General features: G+C 32.9%; 2 protein-coding genes across 2 annotated transcripts in view; one reads left to right on the top strand and one right to left on the bottom strand.

Annotated features, from left to right (window-relative positions):
* LOC131855372 (pyruvate dehydrogenase (acetyl-transferring) kinase, mitochondrial) overlaps positions 1 to 19,674 on the bottom strand; it is a 28,334-nt gene extending 8,660 nt beyond the window's left edge. Inside the window, exon 1 of the mRNA XM_059206631.1 lies at positions 19,392 to 19,674. Within this exon, the coding sequence (XP_059062614.1) occupies positions 19,392 to 19,494 (103 nt within the window). The 5' untranslated portion in view covers positions 19,495 to 19,674. The remainder of the gene's footprint in view (positions 1 to 19,391) is intronic.
* A 959-nt stretch (positions 19,675 to 20,633) lies between these two features.
* On the top strand, positions 20,634 to 23,836 carry LOC131855374 (putative gamma-glutamylcyclotransferase CG2811). Its single transcript, XM_059206632.1, has 4 exons — positions 20,634 to 20,824; positions 21,181 to 21,376; positions 22,488 to 22,593; positions 23,518 to 23,836. The coding sequence occupies exons 1-4, from the start codon at positions 20,759 to 20,761 to the stop codon at positions 23,696 to 23,698; spliced, it is 549 nt and encodes a 182-aa protein (XP_059062615.1). The 5' UTR covers positions 20,634 to 20,758; the 3' UTR covers positions 23,699 to 23,836.
* Positions 23,837 to 25,971: the final 2,135 nt, after the last annotated feature.

Here is a 25,971-nt window from a genome sequence, read left to right as displayed (position 1 = left end):
AGGTACTTTGGTATTTACAAGTGTGCATAAAGAAATTAAAAAGTGCAAGTTTATGAACGATCTGTCTTTTTAATATTATAAACGCGAAAAGTTTCTGATTTATACTCAGGTATGAATGGATGTTTCTTATCTTTTCACGCAAAAACTACTGAACGAATTTTGATGAAACATTACAGTAATGTAGCTTAAACATCAGAATAACATATGGGCTATAAAATGAAATCGTTTCCACTGATTGTTCGCTAAATCTTTTAGACTACGCAACGGATTTAAATGTAGTTTTTAGCAACAGATAGTGATACACCGCTTTACTTCCGATGGTCGTGGGTTCGACACCTCGCACGATGTAAACATTTGTATTATACCACTGTATTTGTATGATTATTTATATCGCTCTGGCTCGCGCTACAAAAAAAAATATTTAAATATTTATATCAGTTATGTAGTACCTAAATTGTCCAGTGTTTAAAAGATTTAAGCATACATAGGGACGGACAGACAACGACGACTTTGTTTCATACTATGTATATTACTAATACGCGAATAACAAAACAAATCAAGATAACAATTTGGTTCGTGTTGCGGTTAATCTACTGATTAGGATGGAAATTAAGATAATTGGAAACACTATTAGGATAACTCAGTATATTGCTTAATGACTGTATTAACTTAGAAATATTAAATTTGGAAAATCAATTTTAAAGTAAAAAATTGTAAGTCCATTTTCCAAAAATGATAAACTTTTAAATGTTATTATTAAGTGTACAATATAGAAAGGGTACATGAGTAAAAAGGTCACAGAAATTGCATAATTTTGAATCTGTGACTTGCCACAGCTGGTCATATATATTACACGCCCCCTCCCAACTATGACGTCACAAAACATTTTATTATTTTATGCATGTAGTAAAAAAACAATTATTTCAATATCACAAACAGACAGTCCAATTTTATTTATATGTATAGATAACATTTCAGTACCACTCACACAGCGCCATCTAGTCCCAAGCTAAACAGAGCTTGTGTTATGGGTACTAGATAACTGATATAAACACATACATTTTTTGTAAACACCAATTCAAATTTTACAAGTTTAATTTCTTTATTTGAGAAGGACCTACATGTTACAAAGGTTTAAGGAAATGAATAGTAGTAGTAGACACTGCTACTGCAATTACGCGTACAAATATGATTGAAAACAATATATATAGATATATTAATGTAGGATTTTATAAATCACACTCACATTAATATACATAGAAGACACCCAGACCAACACAAACAATCACACTCATGAATACAAATGTTCCGTGCGAGGAATCGAATCCGCGACCATCGGAAGTAAAGCGGTGTACTCAACCGCTGGACCACCGGGGCCGTCACATTTGTTATTAAGTGCCCGATATGACGTCATGAACAAAATAAAGCGTATTTAATACCCAGTCGAGTGTTAGCACAATTATGATCACATTGATAAGTGGAATAATGTGTTTTGGCGTCATATATTGTGATACGACATATTAATTTGTCATTTACACTATGCAAATGACAGGTAGAAGTGTTCCTACTCGTATAGGAACAAAATAGAGCACTCTGTGTAACGTCTCCGGTGGTCTAGCGGTGGTACACCGACTTGCTGCCAATGGTCCCCGGTTCGAATCCTCGTACAGTACAAACATTTGTATTCATGAGTATGATTGTTTGTATTGGTCTGGGTGTTTATTATGTTTGTAATTCCAAAAAAAATGTTTTATAAAATCATACATACATCATAACGCCATCTAGTTTCAAGTTTAGCAGAACTTGTGTTATGGGTACTGGACAATAGATATAAGTATAAGGGTAGTCTGAAAAAACATACATATATATAGTCACATCTAAAAACGTACATAATTGCATAAATAAACAAAGAATAGCAACTCAAGCAAAACCGGGGGACGTTGCTAGTTGTTTATGTAACATCACTGACGCAACTTCAAAAGTCAATAAACGTAAAGATTAAAATAGTATTTTGGCAAAAAACCAGGACTAAGTCACGCCATTAGTAAAAGTCATTTCTTTTTACTGAAATTCCATACATTTATAGCGGGATGCGTAAGATTTACGCAAGTAACAAATATAGCTGAAATATTCTTTCAGAGAAATGTGTCATAACTTCCTTTCATTCAAGTTTTCCTTCTGTTATTCAACTCAAGTAGCTATTATATCTATTTACAATTGTCCATGTTGCTATTTCCTATTATGTACGTAACCTTCAGGCTTGTGGTCGCCGGTTCGAATCCTCGCACGGTACGTGTTACGTTTTTTTTTCAGACTACTCTAATGCTGTTGGCCGCAACTGGCCTTTACAGCTTCACCGGACGACAGGGGGCGAGTGTAGATGGTGCTCCAAACCCGCGAAAGGACTTATGGAAAGGCTGAATGCAACTAGTTACGAGTTATACGACTAGTCTGAGAGCACCATTAGGAGTTCGAACCTGGGCTCAGGCAGGGAATTTTTGCAATTATGTATAATTACAATATATACAGTATCTTTTTAGATCTAACAATATAATATAATAGAAAATAATTTATTCAAATAAACTTAATTTAAGCACTTTTGAATAGTCATAACAATTTTTGTTACTATCGCTACTGCCATTATAAAGTTGAGTAGGTACATGAACCTCAACAAAGAATTATTGTAGTGATCACTATTATTTTTAAATAATATATACTACAATACAAATCCGTCATACTCGTGAACGGGTGCTGCTTGTGGGGACTGGTCTGTTCTGTTACGAACAATAAACAGATTAGACTATTTGGTTTAGCAATAGTATATGCTGGTGGTCACTCTATTCTCCCAAATTTAAATTAAAAAATGAATCTGTGTTACTGTAAACATGTACAACATTTATATGAAAAGAATACGATTTGAGTTTCTTGTCAGTTCTTCTTATCTCGAAATCATTCTGAACTGATGGTAGATTTGACATGACAAGATTCTGTAATAGACCTACATGAATAAAGATATTTTGAATTTAATTTCCGAATGACAGTCTATGCCTATCTCATTTTTTCTTTATTCAGAATATAGAAAAAAAAGAATACACTCATTAAAAAAAATCTTATATACTAATGCATTCTATTACTTATAGACTATGAACGACGACCTCGGCGTCTTCCTCATCGACTCTCGACACAGAACCATCTAGAAACTAAATGCATTCATGTTCGGTTTACTGACTGCATGTTTATGTAAATAGGTAAATAGTTTTTACGTCCATATATATAGAATCAAATAGTATAATAACAATACCAGTACCATACCGATAGAAGTAAGCAGAGTCTATAACAAAGATAGGTACAAATGATATAAAAACTTAAATACTTTTTTTTTTATAAATAAATTTAAAATAGACATTACATAAGTAAATATATATATTTTGTATTTTGTATTTATAAACTGACGGCCTCGGTTAACCCAACTATGGTAGTTGTGCGTCTAGCAGATCCGATACCGGGCACAAACATTTGTATTCATGAGTATAATAAGTATATGATCGTTTGTATCGGCCCGGGTGTTTTCTATGTACATATATTGTGTATCTATTTATGTTAGTTATCCAGTACCCATAACACAAGCTCTGCTTGGCGACTAGATAGCGTTGTTGAAATTGTCATAAGATATTATTCTAATAAATTATTTTTTTAACACCGAAAAAAAAAACAAAAGGTTGTGATTTATAGTAATGGGTAGGCCATTACTATAAATCACTATTCTCACGATTACTAACATGGTTTATAAGTTATCCACTATGGAAAAAATCCGAAATAAATGGATTAATCCCTTTACCCACTAATGTTACAGATTCATTGAACATCAAACATTACTAAAAAATATATTAATTCATTCATAATTTAAGAGCTGTGCTCTTGTCGATGGAGCTCCCGCCACCTTCACACAATCTTCTATCAGTCTTTACCTATTGATACGACACGAATACCAACTTTTTCTTTAACTTGCTTGATATAGTTGTGTCTTGCTCTTTTCTTCCCCTTCCTCTCTTTCCATCTATTTTTCCTTCAATAATGTTATTAATTAGTTCGTCATGTCGTATCAAGTACCCCAACATTTTTCTCCGCCTATTCTCAATAATATAATATATATTAAAAATAGCATCCAATGCATTGTGCATTTTATATCTGTACTGTATGCATATTAATGATTGTTTGTATTGTATGTAAATTAGCACATCATACATCTATTTATAAACAGCTAAAGTTCATATTCTTTTGTTTGTATTGAAAAATCACTTATTTATATTATTGTAGGCACACTGCCCGCTGGTAATTAATGATCCTTTCCACTCAGGGTTTGTTGGAAGAGAACTCTTACAGAGTTAATCTTTATTTAATATAAATTATATGTTTGTATTTTTTTTTTGTGTACAATAAAGAATAAATTAAAAAAAAAAACTAGCAACTTCGTCTGTATCACATTTTCTTGGTTATTTCAATACATAATAATAACATCCTGGACATATAGCAGACTGGACTGATTTGTCCCACGGTAAACCTAGCTTGCGTTATGGGTATTAGACAACTGATACACATGCATAGATACTTTTTTATTTAAATACACACAGAACAAAATACTTAATTTTTTTAGACATACACAATATAGAAAATATCCAGATCGATACAAACAAACATACTCATGAATACAAATATTTGTACCGTGCGAGGACTCGAAACCGCGACCATCGGAAGTAAAGCGGTATGCTAAACCGCTAAATAACCCACGCCGTTTAGATATTATATTGTCTATTTATATATACTAATACACATAAAATTATAACTTGGTGACTGTTTTTCGCGAAAATTAGCCCACGCTTCGTGATAAGTTCCTGATGAATTTGTCACGATGGGCTAACTGACCTGACCTCATGCTCATCTTATCATCCTCCACTGGTGCCCCGCCAGCGTAAACCGTTAGCGTAGGACCCGCCTACACGCCGCACCATTCCATTATCATACATAAAAAAAAACTAGCCCACGCTTTCTGTTATAATTTATACCTAAAGGTTAGCCACTAGAGAATAATTATTTCATCTTTTATACAAGTTTCATTGTGCAACAAACAATAAATGAATAAATCTGCTTTCCACATAATCAGACCATCAAGGTTTCTGGCACTCGACAGCCTGATAAGGGTCTGATAAATATAGGTTGGATTTCCTAATCTGTGGTTAGAGACAGTGATTTAAAGAAAACAAGTGTATGACCGTGGCGAGACGGCAGGGCATGTAGGGGCATGCAACACAGACAGATAGCTGTGGCATGCGCCGCAATACCGCTGTGATTAATTTAGTGATGTGCCGGATTACGGATTAGTATCCGCGGATATCCGATAAAAAGATACATTTTTTTTTATTATATACTAAGTACTTGTTGAGTATTAGTGAGAACTCTATCCATTACGCCACTAAGGAGCAGGATATTGTCGATTATATCCGTACCAAGAGTAACCTGACATTGAGGGTGACACAGCTGAAGTCGAGTCACAACGAGAGTTTCAAAGCGTTTGTGGCCCTGGTCCCCACCAACTATCTGCCGATCTTCATGAAAGAGGACTACTGGCCGAAAGGTGTGGTATATCGGCGCTACCGTGGCAGATTGCCGTCTTCAGTACCGTGATCACACAGACAATATCAATGTATTAGTTTTTAAATATTACATTATATGCATGTTAGTCTATAAGGTATTAATAATATGGACCTAGTTGCCTGAAATAAATGAATAAATAAATGAATTTACTTCTTCGATAGGTCCTACATGAGCCGGATATCCATAAGGATTAATTAGCACAGTGAGTTCGTATTATTTTTTTTATGTATCCAAGATATTAATTAATTAATAGATAGTCTCTATTGAGTCTTGAGGTAAAGTAAAATAGCTTATTTAATTATTTCATTTCCAATTAATACAAGGCTTCCCATACCGTCTTTGCACGGATGCATTACAATACTTAAAATTTCTCGACTTCTATTATAACACGCATCAATTCTACATATAAATCTTTCTCTTGAATCACTCTCTTATTGTTGGAAAATACATTAAAATCCGTTGCGTAATTAAAAGGTATAAGCAAGCAGACAGCGACGACGACTTCGTTTTATACTTTGTAAATATTTGGAATGACATACAAACATACAATCCACTTGATAGGTAATGGACCTTTAGCTATACACATAAACAGTACAACAATAGCTATGCTTGGATTAGTGATGTGCCAGATATTCGTTTTAGTAACAACGGATATCCGATAAATACAAATACATATACTGTATATATTCATCGTAAAAGTTTAAAAGTTTTGTCTAATATATAAAAAAAATTGGAGGGGAGTACAATAAAAAAATCATATATAAAATTTCGTCAAAATCGGTTAAAAAAACAGAATTTCACCGAATTTCATCGCCAAATAACGTCACGAAATTTTTATATAAAATGTTTTTATATAACAATGTTATGTATACTTAAACGGCGGGGAATAGATTTTTCTTAGAAATCACATTCATGTTTTTGTATTACAACATAATAGGGGGCGTGGCCCAGAGGTTTGTTCAAACAAAAACACGCAAACATGCCGAGATAGATATATATATATATATGGATAAAGCGTCCGCCTGAGGAGATAGAGAGGGAGGGGTATGTTTATCGTTGTTTATCATTAAATATTGTCATTTTGATAACGAAAAAAAAACATTGTCTATTGTACAAATTCCAATGTCAAAAAGTCGGCGCGTTCACCCGTGATAACGAAATGTTTAAAATATGTCAAGTACCGACTATAAAAAAAAATGTTTTGAGCTGTTTTTTTTTGTGGATATACTGAAATTGTCCAGATATTACAATATAATGGCTGGCGGCTGCCATATAACTTAAAATCGCTATGAAAAATAGGGGTCAGTGATAAAAGGGTAAAAATTTTGAGTAGTATGTATTTTGTATGCCTTATTATATAAAAACTTCAAATTCTTCAAAATCATCTTCAAATCAAAATTATATAAAAACTTCCCGTGACTTCGTCCGCGTGGAATTTAAATTTATTTTTCTAATTTATAAGAATTTTTCTAAAATAAAAGTAGTCTAAGTTACTCTTTATTACATCAGCTACCTGCCAAAAAAAGTCCCGTCAAAATCGGTCCAATCCGATCCGATCCGATCCGGTTAAGCTGAAGTCTAATTTTGCTATGTGTTGGTTCAATTTGCAGTGTCCAGTGAGGGCTCTAGTCAACTGGCACTTGGACAACAAAAATAATAATAATTATGAAGTCTAGCCCAAAACCAATAATTCAATCGTGATACAATATATCTTTAAATAAACCACTCTTTTATTTAAAGATATATTGTATCACAAGGAAGACGCCCATCTTCAAACAGTACACGTAGTTACGGGTAATATCTAGTATCCCATTGCATTGTAGTGTTAAAAAGATAATTTATCTGTATGGGTGTGCTAATCTCGAGAACCGTTCATAAACAGATGGGTGTCACTGATATAAAGTGCACTTTATACTAGAAACGATAAGAATTACCTGATTATAAACCAACTAGCTTTTACATGTGTCTTCATCTAAGAAGATTGATTAAATTCAAATTCGCTTTCTTAAATACTACGATAGGTTAAGTAATGGAGATGAAACAAATAAAATGCACACTCCCTTTCACATTCAAGAAGACATAAAAAATATTAAAAAGGCATAACAAATTCATATTGCATTGTATTGAAGCCGAAACCAAGGGCTGGAATGAGTATGCGATGTAAACATCGCAATCGCCAATATAAATTCAATAAACCCTTTATAAACCACTTTAAAGCTGAACCTCTTTAAAGAATTGGTCCCAAAATCGCGAAGAACGCCAAGATTGCCTCACGACCCTTTTGAAGATGCCTAGAAACGACGTGATCTAAGAGACAATCTAGGGCACTTCCCGCCCCTGCTAACAATTTTAGGATCGTGCGTAGACGATTTTAGCTCTGCGGACGTATGTTAAATTTACGTAACTATGACGTCACGCTAACAGCAGTGGCGCTAGGTCAGGACGCCACTGACCCTGACATTACAGACTCCATCGCATGTTTTCATTTTATATGGGTGTGGCTGTGTCGCCTTTTTTCTGTTTACAATTGTAACAAAAAGTTAGAAACCGTAAATACCGTAAAAACCGTAAATCTCTTTTAATATATGCAGGAAATATTTTTGTATTCAATATTTGTTATAATGGAACGTATAATGAAGGAGAATATGCATGAGTGAGTGAGATTGACAGATAGAAAATTAGATGCAATAGATTAGGTCATTCATTCTTGTTACGGTGTTCCCAGGAGATGGTCAATGGTGTTATTTTTTTTTTGTAATTATAAGAAGAGTTTTAAATACATAGTAATACGAAGCAACAAATTTTCATTTTGAAAACCCTTGATACCACATATATATACCATAGTTTTAAGCAAATACATACATTTTAATTCGTTTTAAAATGCTTCAAAGACAAATGAAATGGCTGATTAATAAGTGTTTTTACTAGTTGAAAGATTATTTTACATATAAAATAAAATAATGTCATCATTTTTGCATAGAGAAATGATGACATTATTTAATTTTATTTATTCTTTCATTGCACTTATAAAATTGTACAATTTGGCGAGCTTAATGCCATATAGCATCCTTTATGAACTAACCATTAGGTAACAGAAAGCGGTTGGTGGGAAAGGACAAAAACATAAATTGATATTGTTAATATTATAATAACTACTATTTTAAGTGTGTGACATTATTAATATTCAAGTTCAAATGCAAGAGCTCCACCAACAAGAGCGCGGCTCTTAAATTATGAATGAACTATATGTGTTAAATTTATACGCGTTAAATTTCAATATAAAATATAGCCTATATGTTATTCTGATGCATAAGCTATATTACTGTAAAGTTTCAACAAAATCCGTTCACTAGTTTTTGCGTGAAAGAGTAACAAACATCCATACTTACAAACTTTCGTTTCGCAGTAGTTTTTATGTGAAAGAGTAATAAACATTCATACTTACAAAATATTAATAAGATTAAGACGAATGACACTTTTTCGGATGATGTATATACATAACTCAAGTTATGTATTTTGTGAAATATTCGTGATATCCTTGAGTTGTATATTTCAAAGCAATATTTTTGCATAGTTACATGTAAAAAATAGGTATTGAATTGGGCAGAAATTGCTGGTTGTTATAAAATGTAGACTTACTGTATTGAATATTATTAATTTAAAATTAATCCTTATCATTGGTGAGGAGATAGATTATGTATAATACAAAACAAACACACCTCTACCGACATATATGTATGATTGTATGAGGCGATTATCATCTTATCAAAGTATTCGATAAATTGAATTGCATCCTTGGTCAGAACATCTATAAATAAAGTACTTTGATAAACCACACAAAGTAACAATAAAGGTACGTTTTTTTTGCCGAGGTCATTATTTATACTGGATAATAACTTTGTGTGCATGTGAGTCGTGGAAATTAACCCAAAAAGAAAGGGACAAACTGGAAGCTTTAGAAATGTGGCGTTGGAGAAAGACTGAAAGATTTACCCGTACAGATAAAGTAAGAAATGAAGAAGTACTACACAGTGTCAAAGAATAGAAGAAGATATTGAACACTATAGAAAACAAACGAGAGAAAATGTTAGAACACTTGATACGGCACGATAAATTTATGAAAATTATTATTGAGGGGAAAAATAGAAGGAAAGGAACATCAAGCTAATGAGAGAAAAAATTGAAGTCATGTCATATCAACAGTTAAAAAGCATGGTGGAAGATCGTGGAAAGTGGCAAGAGCTCCACCGAAGAACCATCTTAAATTATGATTGAAAAATTGACGCACTTTTAACAATTTATGAGTGAAATCAAGAAAATCACGGATATTTACCATCCATACCATTATATCGTAGGCAGTACTTCTATAAGTTGTGGTACTTATAACATAAGCTCTGCTTAGTTTGAGACAAAAGGACGCTGCTTGAAATGTTCATGAAATCTCTTTTAATTTGACATTGGACTTGTGGTTTTTATCGTTAAACAAAACAATTTTAAAAGGCAATATCTCAAAGTCTAAGATGACATGTTTTATGTACATAAACTCTAAAGATGATTTCACTATAGGTATGTTTGTACAACTGAAAACAAGTAATACAAAAAGTTTACAAGCAAAAAACGAGTTGTTCTTGACGATTGTTAAATACCTATTATATTTATTTGGTTTATATATCTATACATACAAATAAATAAAATTGAAGTGTCTGTTTGTAATTTTAAATTAACTAATTAGCGTTTCACTAAACGCATGTGAACGTTATATATGTATATAAAGCACTTATATTAAAAAAATAATTTAAAAAAATGTTTGTCTATGTGTTCTTTCACTTGCAGATAGCAATTTTGTAAGAAATAACTTGGATACATTTATTTTAGAAATTTAATTGTAGAAAAAAAAAAAATATTTTTTTTATAAATTTAATTATACAAGTTATAAATGCCGTAGTGGTTTAACATTAGTTCACTTTAGATGGGCGCGAGTTCGATATCCTGGCACAATACAAATATTTGCTTATACGATAAGACCGCCTTTTGTACCTTATTACTCCGAGTTGCTTATAATTTACTTGATGCAATAGAGTTTATAAATAAATATTTGCATGGTTGAGTAGAATGTTTGCATTGGTCTAAGTGTGTGTCCATTACCATCTGGAATATAGTTACGTTCAAACAACGGCCTCGGTGATCTAGCGGTTTAGCACACCGCACCGCCTTACTTCCGTTGATCGCGGGTTCGATTCTTAGCATAAAAATTTGTATTCATGAGTATGATTGTTTGTATCGGTCTGGGCGATTTCTATGTATAATATGTATGTATTTATGAAAAAAATGTATCTATGTACCTGTATGTGTTATCTAGTACCCATAATACAAGCTTTAGCTAGCGTAACTTGGGTCTAGCAAGCGCTGTGTGAATTGTGCTAAAAAAAAAATACACACAAACACAAAATTCGCAATATCTATGACATGATATAAACATTGGAAGTGCGTCACTAGCATAATAAATTGATGTAGATGTGATAATGTTATGATAGTACAATAGTCCTTTATGTACCTGATAAAAAGCGAAAATTTATTATGGTAATATCATATTATTTCTTAATTTTGAAAATACTAGAAAAAAAATGTTGGTACTATTCTAATACTGTTGGCTGCAGCTGGCCTTTACAGCTTCACCGGACGATGGGGGGCGAGTGCAGATGGCACTCCAAACACGCGGGAGAACTCATTGGCTGAAGGACCAATCTAACCTAACCTAACGGACACGACTCTAGTATGAGATCACGCTAGGGATTCGAACATCGGCTCAGGCCATTGTAATTTCGATCCCCATATTGTGTATTGTATATATTTGTATAATAATCATTTCACATTACCTCTTTTCATGACAACTGGCCAATTACAGACGAGACAGACACGTTCCATAGTTCATCTATAAAATATACGGCTTTGTTCTATATACAATTTCTTAAATTTTTTTTATTGTTAATTTTATATCTCTTTCATTATATTATTCTATATACATATTCTTTAAAACAATTTATTGTTAATTTACACCATATTACATCAGCTACCTGCTCAAAAAAATCCCGCCATTTCAGAGATTAGCCGGAACAAACACACAGACAGACAAAAATAAAAAAAAAAAATCTTATTTTATAGTAATATGCTTCACTAGTAATGCCACTTCTTTTGTGGCGACAGCCTTTTGGACTATTTTATTTTTACTGTATTTATGTTCATAAGCATGTAGTAAAAGACGGTTATTTCAATATTACAAACAGATACTCCAATTTTATTTATATGTATAGATTTGTTGAGGGTCTATTTTATTTATACATTAGATAAAAAGTCTACAGCCGAAGGGCGCAAAAAAAAACAAAAAATATTATATATTAAATTTAATTGAAATATAAAAATTACAATTTAACTTATTAACTATTATAGATGCCAATTGGTCGATGTTAGAACCAAGAGTGATTCAACTCCGATAGCGTTCTTTGGTCGATTTCAACATTTCAGTTTTGCTGACTCGACGGCACGTTTCGGCGCATGGTACGATGCGCCGTATTGAGGCCGCTGTCTATACAGCGTTTTCAATGTTTCATGATTTCGTAACGCATTTATTTGGTATGGACCCCACACCCATTTGAATTGAACGGGGGATCGATCGGAGGGACCAATTAGCAATGTGTCAAACTACGTAATAGTTGTTATGTTAATCATTTAATTTATGTACATACTGAACAATTCATGTCGATGTTGCTGCAGTCATAATTAGCTATTAACAATGATTACTAAACTACCTACATCCTAATGTATATTAATTAGTGTCCTGTACATTTGTTTGCGTTTAATTATGTAGTTATATTAACACGTTCAAAGGTGACTATTGTTACATTAACGCTTTTTTTTTTATTATGACTGGAATGGTAAAGATGGTGAGGGTAATGAAATGGAAACCTCTAAGTGAAAATAATAAAATTATTAAATTTTGTTCAAAAAATTTAATTTATTTTGAACAAGATTTTCTTAATTTAATTTTTCTATGATTCAACCAAATCAAAATATCTTTATTCATGTAGGTCTGTTATAGACTCTTATGATATGTCAAAAACTACCGCCAGTTTGACATTCTAAGAAGAACTGACATGTAACACAGCTCTTATTTTTTCAAATGTACTTTGAAAAGAATAAGAGAGAATATTTTTTCTACAGGTTTACAAAAATACAGATTCATTTTTAAATTCAAAACTTAGGAGAATAGTGTGACCACCAACATATACTATTGCAATTTTGTCAAAAGGAAATAGTCTAATCAGTGGCCGTAACCCGAACAGGCCAGTCCCCACAAGCAACACCCGTTCACGAGTATGACGGATGAGCCAGTCATCGTTGAGGGCATTAAAAATATATACAACCCTCAATTTTCAGCCTTATACCGCCAACCCCTATTTTTAGTAGCGATATTTAGTACTTTAATAATTTTCTACTCTCGGCCGTGGCTAACTGATTCATTTATATGGAAAAACAACGTTTGCTGGGTCATCAATCACTTCAGGTTATGATTAACTCCACAGACATTTATACATATATAAAAAAAGTTGCGAACATATAAAAAAAAAAGTTTGCCGGGACAGCTATAGTACGTATCTAAAAATAACCACTTATTCATTGAGAGCCAACATTGAAATGCATTCGAAGTATATATTTTTAGCATTTTTTCAGTATTATCAAACATTAGATCATTTCGGAATGTAAACTTAACAAAAAAAAACGTTGGCACATCTTCAGTGTTAGGATTTGATGCACGTGCGTCATTGTAGAGGCGGCGCTGCCAATACCGACCGTTAATTACCACATTATACCGGTTTGTGCCGAAACAATAAAAAAAATGAGTTCCTGCGCATTTTTAAAACACAATTGTCATGCAAATAATAAATTACATACTTATTACGCGACAGACTATTCTGTTTCAAATTCTAAATAGTTTTAAGCAGAAATCTTGGATTTCTTTACGGACTTCTCTAATGCTATTGACCGCAGTTAGCCTTTACAGTTTCACCGGACGGCCGGCAGGGCGAGTGCAGATGGCACTTCAAACCCGCGGAAGGACTTACGGAATGACTGAAGGCCAACTCCCGCCTGACGGATACAAATTTAGACTTGAAAGGAGATAAAAGGTCGTATCGTCATTTCTAAAGCTAGAAGCGTGCAACTCATTTTTTAGACTGTTGATTAAATTAAAAATAAGTATGACTATAAAAAGTCTAAAAATGGGAAACAATATTTAGAAACTTTTATAGTCATATAGTCATTTATATTAAGGGGGTAAAATAAAATAGGGGATGAAAGTTTGTATAGAAAATCGCCTATTTGAAGTTAAAACGAAGCTTTTTTGGGTAATATTATTGAATATTTTTTCTTTATTTGGTCCAGGTAACTATACGCGGACTAAGTCGCGGGCACAACTAGTATATATATATATATATATATTGTAAAATAGATCTGCTAGCTATTGTGTAAATTAGTACAGTGCCAAATTTATTCTGTGGTATTTCTATTGTCCACTAAATGTAACGAAACTTTATGTAGACGTGTGGCAAATGTGCATTTAATTGTAAGGATTAGCCTCCAAATAGAAATAGACATCCACGTGTCTACTAATATCTTTTTGTCTTAACATATATAATTGTGACGTGGCGAAATCTGTCTGTATGTCCGGTTGTGTGTTAAAGTTTCAATTAAAACCGTGTAGGATGAAGTTTTCACAGAATATATTATATATTAATATGGGTTGATACGAAGGCTAAAAAATTTAAAATTTTATAGATATATAAATCGACTATTTGATAGTTACTAATCATACCAAGCAGAAAAGGAAACGCCACTACACATCCTATGCGGTTGTAGCCATATATAAACGGAATATCTCCTTTGGTGTACACAAGTGTACACTCTATACTGAGGAGATAAAAACCATCACTATCATAATATCTTCCAGTTACTGTCCCTGACGGGTCTAGGTAGCTAGTAGAAAAACTCTGACAATAGACCTATGCAGCTCTCAGTGTTGCAGGTCTTAGCAGCTGAAAATAGCCCAAAACCCTCATTAAAGAAATACTAATCATACACCATTGTAAATATTATAGCTGTGCCCGCCTGAAATTGATATTCTGATGTATAAACTATATTACTGTAAAGTTTCGTCACAACCCGCACGGTAGTTTTTTACGTGAAACAGTAGCAAACATACATCAATATATATATCCATCCATACTCACAAACATTCGCATTTAGAATAGAATAGAATAGAAAATCATTTATTCAAATAAATTTAATTTAAGCACTTTTGAATAGTCATAACAATTTGTTTTTTATCTACCACTCGTTCGGAAAGCTGTCTCATCACAAAAAGAACGAGCAAGAAACTTGTGTGTTGCTCTTTTAAATAATCCTTGTAAGTTTACATTTACAAGTCGAAACGTGTGAATACAAACTATCAACAAGCACTAATTTTTGGGTCAAATATAAATATGCAATAAGATTAAATCAGTCGTAGTGATAAGAGCAGACCAGTCCCTACAAGCAGCACTCGTTTCACGAGTATGACGGATGAGCCAGCCATCACTGCGCTCGACCATATTTTAGGGAGCCCAATGACCCGGCCCACCACGCCGCCATATATATTTAATATACATAGCTCGACCAGACAGCCGAACATTCAACACTAGACTTCCAAATATATCTAAACTCTATACATTGCCTGATGATGTCTCGTCTAGAGGAGAAACACGTTTCGCAATATGGGTGTATTTTTTTATTTTTTTTTATTGGGTTGTTTGGGCTATTGTCAGATGTGTAGCACCTGTAGCACTGCGACCTACATAGATCTATTGTGCTCGCCCTTTTCAGAGTTCGCTACCTAGACCCGTCAGGGACAAGAATTGAAGGATATTCTTAGGAGCGATCGTTTTTATCTCCTCGGGAAAGAGTGTAAACTTTCCAAAGGAGATATTTCGTTTATGCATGAGTGGGCTACAACCACATAGGATGTGAAGCGGCGTTTCCTCTTCAGTTTGGCAGAATCTGCAGATACTTGTCGTGCATAGGACTAGCTTAGCCATATGCTTGTTCAATTTGGAGTGTCCTGTGAGGGCCCTAGTCATCATGCATATGTTGTTTTTACTCAATAGCAGTAATCTATTGGAGTATTTGGTCGAGAAGCCCGATATTAGGTCTTTTGAATGTATTAATCCTGGCATTAATACATTCACCACATATCCATCCAATATGAAAGAAAGAAAGAAAGAAAGAAAGAAAATATGGGCGTAGGTCCGATAACGGTCGTAATCTGAACATTATTGGGGCAGGTCATAATACTTCCGGTAGCGGTGCTCAGATTTCCGCACTGAATATTTGTTGTCTCACACATGCTAATGGTAACGGAATTAAACAAAGTAATACAAAAATATTAAGTAATGAAATAAACTTCCGCAAAATAACACCTAATTCGATAAAATATATTAACAATTTTGTAATTATGTGTAATACGCAGCAATACAAAAAGGTTGCAAGCTTAGTGTGGAAGATAGTTCTGGGAACAAAACGCTGATTTTCAGCTCTAACCCATTTCTGAGTATGTGAAAGCGATGAAACAAAGAGAAATAAAAATGTAAATACTATTTAATAAAGGTGTAAGAGAACTAATTTTTGTAATTGTTTTCCATACTATCTATACATATAAATAAAATTGGAGTGTCTGTTTGTAATATTGAAATAACTGTTTTTTACTACATGCATATGAATATGAACATAAATACGGTACATACACCAAAATAACATTTTGTACAATTTTTGTCTGTCTGTTTGTTCCCGCTAATCTCTGAAATGGCTGGACAGACTTTGACGGGACTTTTTTTGGCAGGTAGCTGATGTAATAAGGAGTAACTTTTATTTTAGAAAAATAAAGTTAAATGCCACGCGGACGAAGTCGCGGGAATAGCTAGTTGTAAATATTTTCTTTAATAAAATACAATTCTATACCGTAATGCAGACGGTAAAAAAAATGACGTTTGATTAATTTTTTTTAGAAATATGTTTTAGGGTACATATTTCTATTATATTATTGGGATATTATGCCTCTTATAATTATGTACATTGCTAGCAATGGGGCTAATATTCCACATTATTATCAATCCCCTTCGCCTGCAATTTGTTAATGTTGGTAATAAAGATTCTAATCTATCTATTTATCTAATATACTGTGCCCGTAACTTCGTTCGCGCAGCTCATGCAACGGAGCCCTTCAAATATGAATTATCCCCGTTTTTGCAATATTTTTCAGTGATGCTCCTATTGGTCGTAGCGTAATATTATATAGCTTAAAGCCTTCTTTGCCAAACAAACAAACTCTTCAGCTTTATAATATTAGTATAAATATCATCATCTGCTTCTTCCTTATCCCATTTATTTGTGGTCGGCGTTATATGTTTTTCTCTTCCATTCATCTCTGTTCGCAGTCATCGCGTTATTTACTACCTTTCTCACCATATCATCTTTCACACAGTCCATCCATCTCTTCTTCGGTCTTCCTCTACCCTTAAAACCATCCACATTTATATGTAACACCGTCATTAGGATATGATCTTCATTCCTATGCATTACATGCCCATACCACGATAGATGATTGCTCTTTAACCTCTCCGACATCAGTGCTACTTTCATACTTCCTCTGATGTATTCATTCTTTATCTTGTCTACCCTCGTCACACCACACATCCATCCAATATTAGTATAGATGGTAGTATAGATATATAGTTAAATATATATCTGTTGGTCGGTATGCCGGGCGGACGCGCTGTCAGCGTAACGAGGTCGGTCAGTATCGTGTTACTAGAAATGTAATACAAAACCACATACAAATGTATAAGTAGTGAGTCAATATTCATATTTATAGTATACTGTGCCTACAGTATGCACTACCAGATAAAAACACGTCTGCGTATGTACTTCAGTCTCACCTATTTCAGCCGCCAAACGTATTGCTTTGTAAGCTGTTCAGCTTGACATATTAATCCACCAGAAAGCCCACGCATGAGCTGTATGACAGGCGTCACATGATAATGTGATGTCCATAGTACTGCCATATGTAATAATATTTTGGTCAAGAACTGAGGAGTAGTTTTTGTACAATCATGGAATAATGCTACTGATGTAGTTTTTTCTTGTAGGGTGCAGATTAGACAGTGAAATTATTGGATAAGAGGCATAATATCTTAATACTCTCGAATGGCAATGCATGAGTGGTATTGCTTGCATCATATGATAATGAGATGTTCTGTTTGTACATATATATAGGGTAGAGTTACCACTTACTATCAGATGGTCTATGACCATAATCGCCATTCTGATTACATAAAAAAACCTATGTATAAGATTCTCAGATATATAGTGTTGATACACAAATTGAGGATTGTTCCCACTCAGTCTTATAGCTGGCCAATCTGTTACAGTCATGATGTGTATCATGTTACTTGTAAGGATTAGTCGGTTTAAGTAGTGTCTGCAAATTTAATTATCATTATTTAATAAAAATTAAAGAAATCATCCTCTGGGATTGTTCTGGAACAGGGTTGCAGAAGATAGAGTTCAGTGGAGAGAGCTGGAGGATGCCTATGGCAAAAGGCACACTAAGTTATGGGACATTTCACAAACATCAATATATACCCTAACTTTCGGAAAAAAGGCTATATTATTATTAATGGAATGGTCCACCCTTCTGCGGTAATGGTGTACACTGGTCCCCACCAGTGGTGGATTATAGAATGAACATAAGTTTAGGTCAGTTAGCCCATTGTGACAATTTCATAAGGAGTTTATTATGATGGTTTCCAGATGGAAACATGTTGAGGTCAACCTAACATAGTACATTAGCTAGCAATGGAATCATCAGTCCTCATTACAATCCTTTCTCACATTGGGTCCTAGTTGTCTCTGCAGATGATTAAGCAAAAATTTCCTGCTTGTGATGATGTCAAGGATATTCTCTTTTGGCATCACAATGATGTTCCTTTGTCTTGATAATAATTTTACAATTTATAATACTAAAAAAAATTATTAATGTTTTTTGCATCTATTGTTGATAAATATACAAATGTTTATAGAATATTCTAGACCACAGAAAGCTTTTATCAAGTTTTTTATTCACTAAACAGCAAGTGAACTAGTGTTTTATTAATTTTTCATTACCAACAAAAATATGCATAGATAATATAATTATTATTGATTATAAAAGAAGTCCACATGTAAAATCAAGCATTTTTTATGCCACTTTTCAATTCCAGATAGAAAATAGAAAATTACAATGGAGGATAAGGATAATTTTCTTATCCAAAATTATTCACAAATAAATCATTTATGTGTCCAATTTTGTAGTCGTAGTTGCTTCAAATCTAATAAAAATCTAATAAGACTAATTTCTAAGGTCTATTTCTTATAAGTTTAATACTGTTGTAACAAATCTCAAATTAGTACAATAATTATTATGTAATGTATATAAAATAAATATTATATATTACTCTGTATGCTAATTAGATACGCGTTTTTTTTTACTCGTACGCACTAGCGGTTTGTTTTTTTTTTTTCTAATGGTAACCAACGTCGACCTTGAAGTAACATAGCGGCCCCATAGAACACATACAAACAAAATAACACTATGAATTAGGTGTAACACTTACCGAAATCAATAAACTGCTTAATAGAGAGCGGCGAAGGATTAAATTGCGAATAAAAATCGAGCATTTTCGTAACATTTGTGAAAATGGCACCCGCCAGCCTCATTTTGTATGTTAATAAACACACTCGTCGATTAAAAAATAAAACAGCAATGTTTATCAATGTTATTATCAATTCACGGTCACTAAACAACAAACGGACACATGTTCTAGTAAGACAACATTAAACAAGAGAATTTTAGAATATCTTCTACTAACAAACGAACAGTTCATCGGAAGATCAAAAATCAACTGACTGAAAACTGAAGTGATTAAGGGGGTTGCCATCTTAAAATTTTTTCCTAAGTATTAAATTGCTAAAAATCTAAGTTACTAGTTTACAATCTAACATCTTAGGTGTCCTCAGCGATATCATAAATCACTCGTTACTTACCCGGGGCCACCCGAAATAATCTCGTCCTCGGCTCGATATTCTTGAATTGTAATTAAATATTTTTAGCCAATTTTCATTGCGGGCGGCAGCATTGTTGCTTTGTTAAGTTTTATCAAAGGTTTTATTCAGGACTCAGGATCAATAAGACTGTCATTACAGACCGAATTCCTTTGTAAAACTTGCTTTTGTAAATATATTTATCTCTTGTAAAAATATGTTAGTAGTTACGACTAGTTTCGTCATTACTCCACCTATTTTTTGGTACCGCTGTTAGTATAGAAACATATTGTAAATAATAGAAGTAATATTAGTCACTAAATTTATGTTCGAAAATTTCTGAAATATCGTATATATTTTTTTTATTTAATAGTTTTGTATTTATATATTTAAGTAGTACAAAAATTATGCCATAAATATTTTCAACTTGAGATTCTCAATCAATCTCTACAACATAACCCTTTGAAAAATAAATTTGAGTATAATTATACTCAAAGTTTAATTCGATATATAAATTGAGAGATGTATTTGAGAGAGCCATGTTGGTAACACTTGCATTTTTTTTAATCATTGCCGAATGGATTGACATTGACAAAATCATTTTATCAATCACTTAATGGCATTAATCAAAGTCATTCAAAGTTTTAGTATATTCGGTAATGTCTACTTGTCTATTTACAATACACCTCCTATGTTTTTTGTATATGTTTTTTTCCACCGCGTAGAATATTTATATAAGAATCTATGATTTCATTAATATTTAGGAATAAAACACAGTGATTACTGACTTGCTCAATACAAAAATAATAATAATTAGAAACCTGTGACGTTACTCAGACTATTTCTGTATTTTATGGCGCATATTTTGAATTTATATTGACATACTTATCTTTGTGTACATTTTAATGTTATTATCAGTAGGTACAATGGATAACAATTAATGTTATTTCAGTCACAGTGTTTTACATTCTACTTCAAGCGATCCAGCACAATATATATTAATAAAGTAAGTAATAACTCGAGAACTCGAGAATTTCATTATCGACAAAAGAATATTAAATTTTTTGCCAAAAAGTGTTTAAGTAAACATGCCAATCGATAGAGCTCATCATTCTAATTCGAAACTGTTATATACATTTTTTTCTTAAACCTAATATTTGGACAGTAAAAAAATAGTTTCTTTTTTTTTATATGGAATTCAAGACATTATTGTTTTCTATGTATATTATGTATATATTTATAACAAAATTATTTACATAATTTGTCTAGTAGTAGTCCACATCACTTTTATTATTATTATAATTAAATTATAAACTCTTAATATTTAGATGAGTACATTTTTAATATGTTTGTTTCTTTCAGATGACCCATAGAGTATTTGTTTATGGGACATTGAAACGTAATGAGCCCAACCACTACTGGCTGACCAAACCTGAGAATGGTTATGGCAAGTTTATCGCTGAGGGAAGAACAAAGACAAAGTATCCACTGATAATAGCCACTAAGTATAATATACCATTCCTTATTTATAGTCCTGGTCAAGGATATAATGTTAAAGGTATATTTAATATTTATATATATATACAGTGTTATTCATAAAACTTAAGAAGCCTTTATAAGCCCACTATAACAGTGCTATAAAGGCTTTATAAAAATCTCTAATAATTGTTTGTTCATAACACTTTATTGTACAGTAAATATATTTAAAATAAAAGGATACAACAATCTTAAGAAATAAGTTAACTCAAGTGAAAAAAGTCATTCTTCCAGTCAACCTTTGAATGACTGAAAGGAATTGTGGAGTGGTGGAAACAGATACATACATGACAATACCAACAAAAGAATGGGTAGTTAATGGGGGATTTTAGTAATGGGAACTAGCAATTCTCATTGATAGCAGTGTACCATGTTAGGTTCACCTCCTCATGGTTCCGCCTGGTAACTCTCGTGATAAAATCCTGGTGAATTCATCACTATGGCCTAACTGACCTGACCTTTATTATTCATCTTATCAACCTCCATTGGAGCCACGCCAACGTATACACTTAGCGTAGGCGTACCATTTTATTATCATTCATAAAAAAATGTACCAACAAAATAAATAGCAAACACATTATATGTAACTATAATATATAATAACTAGAATATTAGTCATGAAGGGAGACAAACTTTTTAGCATTCCATGGATTCACCATGCTGGTACCAGGTCCATCCATAATTTATGTATTTTGTAAGGTTTTCTGTGAGGAGTTATCATTACTTACAATGATTACTTATCTTAATTTATTAGCAATAAGTTTAATATTACCTATAGTCATACTTTCATTGTCTATTAATAAAATAAATATTTATATCAAGTAAAATTCATAAATTTATCATTCCAATTTTATCAAGATCAATCAAAATCAATATTAAGGGTCGGCAACATGCACGTGACAGCCCTGGTGTTTCAGGCATCTATAGCTTACTATAACCATTTACCATCAGATGGGTCGTATTGTTTGCCACCATAGCAGTCTAAAAAGATATTCCAACATTTTCCCTCACCTATTTTTCAGTAGTATTCAAAATCTCTTTAGATTCACCCTGTGTACTACAGCCTCATTTCATATTTTATCTTTCCAGTTCAACTATCAACTGATGATAATATTTTTCTACTAACTTTACAGGAGAAATTTATGAAGTTGACAATACAATGCTGAGTAAATTGGACATATTGGAAGACCACCCGAATTACTATATTAGAGAAATAGATGATATTGAAGTTAAAACGTCGTAAGTTACTGTATTTTCCCTTTTTTTTTACATATTTTACGTTATTATGAATTAAAATTTTATTTAGAATTTAGAATCTAAATTTAGAAGCGTGTGTAATGTTTGCAGTATGTTTAAGGAGTAGATCCTCCCGCTGAGGTGGACCCTCCATTCTTAGTTCCCACACCCAAAAAATCTGCTCATAGTTCTGGGACTAATTGCAGATAGGAAGAGATAAACAAAAAAAAATTATTACAATCAATTTTTATATACAAAAACGTACAGATGTAGCTAAGTATAGAAGTATAGAAGTGTTTAAACACTGTTATTTACTTATATCTTTACATGTATATAATATAAAATGTATATGTCGTCATCACTGTTTGTTCGCTTCTATCTTTTAAACTACGCAATGGATTTTAATGTAGTTTTAAGAGGAAAGTTCATATGTATAACTAGCTTTTGCCCGCGGCTTCGCTCGCGTTAATTTATCACTTTAGGGGTGGAATTTATCAAAATCCTTTCTTAGGGGATGCCTACGTCATAGTAGATTTATGCATGCAAAGTCTCAGCCCGATCGGTCTAAAATTTACAAAGGTTCATACAAACTTTCATCCCCTATTTTATCCCCTTGGGTGTAGAATTAATAAAAATCCATTCTTAGCGGATGGCTACGTCATAATATCTACCTGCATGCTAAATTTCAGCCCGATCCGTCCAGTGGTTTGGGCTGTGCGTTGATAGATGACTACGTCAGTCACCTTTGAGTTATAGTAGTCCGAAAAAAAAAAGTGATATCCATGGTGCTGTTTATGTTTATAAAGAACGCTTACCACTTACCATCGGGTGGGCAATCAGACTGTTTGTAATGTCAATTGCATATTAAGATATAACTAATAAAAATACGCAATTAATATAAGTACGTTATTAATATCTCTTTTTCAGGGATTCAACTGAGGGAGGAATAATGAAATGCTGGGTATATTTCCTCAAGAGTTTTAAACAGGAGTTGCTGTCTCGGCCTCAAATGGATGACTACTCTTCGAGCGGCAGTCACGGTCTACCCTACATGGAAAGGTCTAAGCGAGATCCCTCTTATAACTATCGTGCTGAGATTAAGGACTGAGACCAGAGCACTTGAATCTCCTTCTATGTCTTAAGTCTTATATTACTTTGTTTTTAATTACTTAAATACTTAATAGATTTATATTAGTTTGTTTAATTCCGCTACAATTAGCATGTGGGAGATCACAAATAGTCCGTGCCAAACTTGACTGATATGCAATTTTTTTTAAATTACTATTGTAGTATTTATATTTATTATAAGCTATTAGGTGAGGAAAGAAGGGGAGGAGAATGGGGTTCGAAAAAAATGAGGGAAAAACGTCTACCTGTATCTCAAACAGTCCTTGTGTCTTTCCAAGGCGCATACAGTCACAAATTGCTTAAGAAAATTATTTAAGACCTGAGTATATCATTAAATATATTATTATTAATATGTATGTACTGTTAAAAACAAACCCGAAGAGTGAAGTTCTGGTATACTTACATTACTCTTTGAAGTTTGGTCTCTCCCATCGATCCCCCGTCTAATTCAAACGGGGATCGAAATTACGACGACGTGAACCGAGGTTCGAACCCCTAGTGGTGCCTTAAAATTAAAGTCGTATCCGTCAGGCGGGAGTTGGCCTTCAGCCGCTCTATAAGTTCTTTTGGTTTAGAGTGCCATCTGCACTCGCCCCCTCGCCCCCATCTAACCCCTAGGCCAAAAGCATAATTACTAACCATAGTTATAAAAACAAACGAGTCATAGAGGTATAATATGTTCTGAATTTATATACTTTGTATATTATATAATTTAGAACGAAGTTTTATATACTTATGTTTTATATATTTAATACAAACCTTTAATTATTATGTTACGGAGGTAGAATATCGTTAGTATGTATATTAAAAGAAATATTATAATTTAATGTATTAAGGATAAAATATTCACATTTTTTTTTTTTTTTTTCAGTAATAATGAATCCACTTTTGAGGATCTGGATGATATTGTAACAAAATAATATATGTTTATATTTAGTTAATGTATACATATATGTTTATAAAATAGATATATACTATTAAAAGAGTAGACGAAGTCGTATAAACCGTTAATTATCTATATTTTTACAATATACTGTGTATCTTTTATACCGTTTTTCTTTGAAAATAAATTATATATGGAGTCTCGTTAAAAATATCTTTTATTTCGTAACATACATATATATTTTCTGCTGTTCCAATAGCCACAGTGAGACTTAGTGTACACCAGTTTACACAGAGTAATTTTGTAAATTAAACTCGCACACAGACATACCAAATGAAATTGTTTATTTTGTCTCTAGAAAATCCATATAGCGCTACCTAGTCCCGATCACCAGAGCTTGTGTTATGGTTACTAGACAACAGATATAAAATACATAGATTTGTTGTAAATAGATACATAATATACGTAGATAAAATCCGGATATCGTGAGTGCTGTATTTCGCTATTTTTCGTCAAACAATCTAATGACGGTAGTTGAACAAACTTCCGGCACCCACCAACATTGACATTCGATGTTACTCCAGTTAACTCGTCACCGCAGCTAGTGCAACCTACTCAAAACGTTAAAAGAGGTAAATACTTTTATTTAATATAAAATTATTCGTGTTAAAACTCGTTAAACTAATATTATTAATCGTTAAATTAATATTATTATGTGTAACAAAAGTTTAAAAGTAAGTACAAATGTATGTAACCTGCGATGAATCGCACCTGCGACCGTCGGAAGTATAGCGGTGTGATAAGCCGTTAACCTATCGTGGCCGTTATAATAATATTCTATTTTAATTATGCGACTACTGAAACCGTGGTGATAATTATGTATTGAAATATGTGATGAATCTATGTAGTCTTTCATTACTGTCGTGTCTACATTTCTGCAAACACTCGAGACACTTTCATTAGTATCTCTCCAGATAACATAGATATAAATGTAAAGTCAGTCCTCGTTAACGCGTAATTAATAAGCCATGTAACACAATATCAAATAGACATATTAATAATAAATAGTACAATTATTTCACCGGTATATTCACTACCTACATACTGCAATAAACAAATACATAATGTAGCGACACCTCATCACATCATATATAACGCCACAGTTTTGAAGATAATCACCGCGCTACACTATCCTAGTTACTTGTGAAATAACAGACACAGAAATAACAGACCCCGAGAGGTTTATCTCATAGAATGCATTGACAGCAATAGGGGTACTATTCCCTATTATGAACAATTACAACATTATTATATTTGGAATCGGTCATATTTCAAAAGGTTTTTGAGAAAGGCTGTCTTTATGGGGGTAT

Source organism: Achroia grisella, unplaced genomic scaffold, assembly GCF_030625045.1.
Source record: "Achroia grisella isolate CSIRO2021 unplaced genomic scaffold, CSIRO_AGI_Agris_v1 utg1360, whole genome shotgun sequence".
Taxonomy (NCBI): Eukaryota; Metazoa; Arthropoda; class Insecta; order Lepidoptera; family Pyralidae; genus Achroia; species Achroia grisella.
Note: the sequence above shows the minus strand (reverse complement) of the source record. Positions and strands in the feature narration are given on the sequence as shown.

What these genes read in the sequence shown, in the direction of transcription:
- LOC131855374 (XM_059206632.1), top strand. Translation starts at nt 20,759, where the DNA reads ATGTTATTTCAGTCACAGTGTTTTACATTCTACTTCAAGCGATCCAGC. An exon ending in TCAAGGATATAATGTTAAAG is followed by an intron (nt 21,377 to 22,487) that starts GTATATTTAATA and finishes CTAACTTTACAG; the next exon opens with GAGAAATTTATGAAGTTGAC. An exon ending in GATATTGAAGTTAAAACGTC is followed by an intron (nt 22,594 to 23,517) that starts GTAAGTTACTGT and finishes TCTCTTTTTCAG; the next exon opens with GGATTCAACTGAGGGAGGAA.